Genomic DNA, 2,709 nt, shown 5'->3' with positions numbered 1-2,709 from the left:
GTCTCAATTTCAAGTGCCTCAAGACTAACCAAGCTCTTTTATTTAGGTTTTGTGCCCTGCAAGCAACACTTCGACAATTAACGTTACTTCTCAGGTGCTTCATTCCTGATAACCTGTGGCCCTGGCAGGTGACAATACATAACTGCTGTAATACTTGTTGGCTTCCAGGCTGGGTAAGTGGACCGGCCAGGATTTGGATTCCTAATACTGAAAAGCCACATGCTGGCAGTTCAGGAAACCAGCACAATGCAGCAGTTCAAAAGCCCTTCATCTTACTGCAGCCACTGGGAGCTAACAGGGTGGCCAGGGAGGAGTGGCAGGTGCTTTCATGGTCAGTCAGAAGACATGGGTGTGACTTCACCCACTCTGTTGCTGAGTCTGAACCTTGGGATTTCCCTTCCTCTCTTTGGGCCTGTTCTCCCTATCTGCAAAATTAAGATGATGGCATCTATCTTTCAGTATTTACCTGAGGTGAATGAGATAAAACAGGTGTAAACACCTCTTACAGTGCCTGGTCCATGGCAAATCCTTAATAAAAGTTTCTCAAATGAATAACTGAATGAATGAACAAAATGCATGTCCTATTGATGGTAGGTGCCTACCGATGTCTTCATGTGTGCTGAGACTCTGTACTATAACTGCACCCTGCTACCCTGCTGCCCACAGGGTTTCTCTACCTTGTACAGCATACGTCCCATCAGTCATGAAGATCTTGTTGATTTTTTTGAAAGTTATTAGCACTAAATACACTTATTGAACACAGATTATTGAAATATATTTATAGAGAGATCATTCTCTAAGTGTTTTTTAAAATTATGATTAAAAAATACATAACATGAAATCTACCCTCTTAAATTTTTAAGTGTACAGTATTATTAACTATATGCACATTAGTGTACAGAAGATCTTGTTGATTTTTAAAACATAATCTGATTTTCATTCTCTACTGCTTGAAATGCCCCATTTGTGCTTTTAATAAATCTAAACTTTTTACTGTGCTGGCGAGGCTTTATGATCCAGCCCTGCTCGCCTCTCTCGCCTTGTCACTGTACCCTGTGCCTTGGGGACTTGCACTCGCTATTCCTCTGCTGTTCTCTGCTGTCTTCTCCTCAGAGGAGAGGTTTGCCCTGACCATCTGATCTAATGCCCCAAGTCACACTAGTCCCTATTTAGCACTGATTATTCTAGGGTATTACTTATATATTTGTTATCTGTCTCCCTCCACTGGAATATATGCCTCCAGAGAGTATAGATCTAATCTATCCTAATCACAGAGCAATACCTGCCAGGAGGCACTACTAAGTGTATAAATTTTAATTTTAATAACATACTTTTAAAAAGTATAAATTTTTCTATTTTTCCATATAAAAAATAAATGGAAACTGTTATTCTGTTTTTGATAATAGACTTCCCCCTCAGTTGTAGTGGAGGTTGCGTTCTGTCCTTTTGAAGAATCATTGATCTACCCTCACCTCTACATTCAGTACCAAGAAGGCAAAGATCTATTTTAGTCACTCTTTGGCATTCTTAATATCTAACACATTAAGTACTATAGAGAAGGTGCTCAATCAATAACTAATGAATGAATACATGAAGTATTACCTCAGTCTCTATCTAATTAAGTTTATCCTGTTCTTTTTCCTTCCCAACACTTTGATAGAGAAATTATACGATCTTCCCATATTCATGTTTGTTAAATAATTTCTCTCCCAATAAATCCCAATAAATTATAAGCACTCTGAGGGAACAAATAAATCCCTATTTACTAACTGATGATAAAGCCACCAGCCTTCCTCCTCTAGAGCTTACCTCGTATGTGACAGTGCACTCCACGGTTTGGTTTTCTGTTATTCCTACAATCCACTTTTCCATCACAAATGGTGGCTGAAAAACAAGTTAGGATGATGTAGTTCCATAATCCAGCCTGCTCTGCTATAGTATATGTTTCTTTGAGGCCCATTCTGCCATACAGGGGCATAATACTAAATTATCATGAAAGTCATGTTGGTTCACATGTGATTACTCCAAAATGCTAATGTTTTTGTTTCTCCTAAGACATTCTTTCATATATTTGTAAACAGCTAGTCCTGGTCTCACACAACCTTCTCTTTTCTGATATAACATTTGCTGTCACTCAGTCCTACTATTAGGTCATTAATTCCTGCTAATGTTTGAAGCATCAGCAGAAATCTTTCTCACAATTAAGAGAGACATAACAATATAAGATCCAGAAGTGCCTTCCTAGACCACAAGCAGTGGCTAGTTGGGTGACTTCACAGTCACTCTGCTTTCCACTATATCAGGCTATCTGGCACAACTGCATATACAAATGAAGAAACTGAAGCTATTTCCCACTATATTAAAACAAAAGGGTTAATGAAGAAGCCTATATCATGGACCCTATTTTAACTTGATGAAAATACAGATGGCCCCCGACTTACAATGACTCAACTTAATTTTTTGGCTTTATGATGGGTTTATCAGGGTACTAAATGAATTTCGACTTCTGATATTTTCAACTTATGATGGGTTTATGGGACATAACCTCATCGTCAGATGAGAAGCATCTGTAGTCCCTATTAGAGAGAAGTGAGCTGCACTCCCTCCCATCCTTCTTTCACTCAGGGCTTAAGGCTGCAAGGGAAAGGATGGCTGTGTGCTGGGTACAGAGAAAATGTGGCGGAGATTTAAATGGACTAGTTCATTTTT

At 38.9% G+C, this 2,709-nt stretch overlaps 1 protein-coding gene across 1 annotated transcript in view; it reads right to left on the bottom strand.

The window, feature by feature from the left end:
- Window positions 1-2,709, bottom strand: part of LOC103586833 (mitogen-activated protein kinase kinase kinase MLT) — a 161,864-nt gene that overhangs the window by 5,547 nt on the left and 153,608 nt on the right. Inside the window, exon 17 of the mRNA XM_008568166.1 lies at window positions 1,810-1,884. Within this exon, the coding sequence (XP_008566388.1) occupies window positions 1,810-1,884 (75 nt within the window). The remainder of the gene's footprint in view (window positions 1-1,809; window positions 1,885-2,709) is intronic.

This window comes from Galeopterus variegatus, unplaced genomic scaffold (genome assembly GCF_000696425.1).
Source record: "Galeopterus variegatus unplaced genomic scaffold, G_variegatus-3.0.2 Scaffold383, whole genome shotgun sequence".
In the NCBI taxonomy this organism is placed as follows: domain Eukaryota; kingdom Metazoa; phylum Chordata; class Mammalia; order Dermoptera; family Cynocephalidae; genus Galeopterus; species Galeopterus variegatus.
This window is presented reverse-complemented; position numbering and strand designations above follow the sequence as displayed.